At 37.2% G+C, this 1,208-nt stretch overlaps 1 protein-coding gene across 1 annotated transcript in view; it reads left to right on the forward strand.

Annotated features, from left to right (window-relative positions):
* Nucleotides 1-1,208, forward strand: part of LOC101853789 (VWFA and cache domain-containing protein CG16868) — a gene marked incomplete in the record, with an annotated part of 27,011 nt that overhangs the window by 3,037 nt on the left and 22,766 nt on the right. Inside the window, 1 exon segment of the mRNA XM_035969911.1 lies at nucleotides 881-974. Within this exon segment, the coding sequence (XP_035825804.1) occupies nucleotides 881-974 (94 nt within the window).

Consider the following 1,208-nt stretch of genomic DNA (forward strand, 5'->3'; position numbering starts at 1 on the left):
TCTCTCTCTCTCTCTCTCTCTCTCTCTCTCTTGCTTTGCTCTTTTTAGTCCTTTTTTATTTTACGACAACCCGTACCCCATTTTCTACATGTTAAGAAGACCAACCTCACAGACATGAGACTAGAACATTATATGCGCAAACAATAAATAACTTACAACGACGCGAATGGACTATTTATAATAATTTAATCATTACTTCTACGTGCTAAGAAAGCTACCCATTTATCATTTATAATTGAAACCCTTATTATAATCAACGAGGGTTCATTCATTCATTCATTCATTCATTCATTCATTCATCCATTCATTCATTCATTCATTCATTCTTTCATTCATTTATACATCTCTCCGTTCATCCATTCATTCATTAGTTCATTTATGCTTAAAATCATATACTTTAAGCAGATCGTAGAAATCAGGTCTATTCCCTCTAACTTTTTTTTCTTCTTAAATATAGAGGGTTTTTGGGGGCTCATTTTTCTTATGATAATATGTGTTCACTCATCAATTTGCTTTCTGAAAGTTCTCAAATATTATGTTAAATGGGACATGTTTAATTGTATACTTTTAACGCCCCTTGCAACACCAAGGTTAATGAAGAGACAAGAACTGCGAACGTAACGTCCATCTCCGATAGGACGAGCCAAATGGGAAAAACGCGGGTAAATAATTGCCTTCCCCAAGGACGCAACACAACGTCGGACCGATCGGAGTCCGGAACCCATTAACCAGCAATCTCACGACTACGTGAGCAGTAGTCAAACCACAAGACTATTGACGCCACGTAAGGTGTACCATGCACAAACAGAGATACCGAGATTCTCTTTTTCATTATCATCACCAACCTCGGTCTATTGGATTATTATATATCTGCACGCAGATTTCATCGACGATGTCATGACAGATTTGACGGCTCTGAACTCTGATTTCCTGAAAGGAATCATAGAGAACACGAAAATCACTACACAGAGGAGGTGAGACATTGTTAGAGAAAGAAAATAAACATATCAGTTATTTATTCGGTATTTCAAGCACTGGGAAATTCGTCTTCAGTAATGCCGGTGGCGAGACTAATAAATGATTTTGCGGGTTCTACACTGTTTATAGGGAGTAGTAGTAGTAGTAGTAGTAGTAGTAGTAGTAGTAGTAGTAGTGGTAGTAGTAGTAGTAGTAGTAGTAGTAGTAGTAGTAGTAGTAGTAGTAGTAGT

The sequence above is a fragment of the Aplysia californica genome, unplaced genomic scaffold (genome assembly GCF_000002075.1).
Source record: "Aplysia californica isolate F4 #8 unplaced genomic scaffold, AplCal3.0 scaffold00194, whole genome shotgun sequence".
In the NCBI taxonomy this organism is placed as follows: domain Eukaryota; kingdom Metazoa; phylum Mollusca; class Gastropoda; order Aplysiida; family Aplysiidae; genus Aplysia; species Aplysia californica.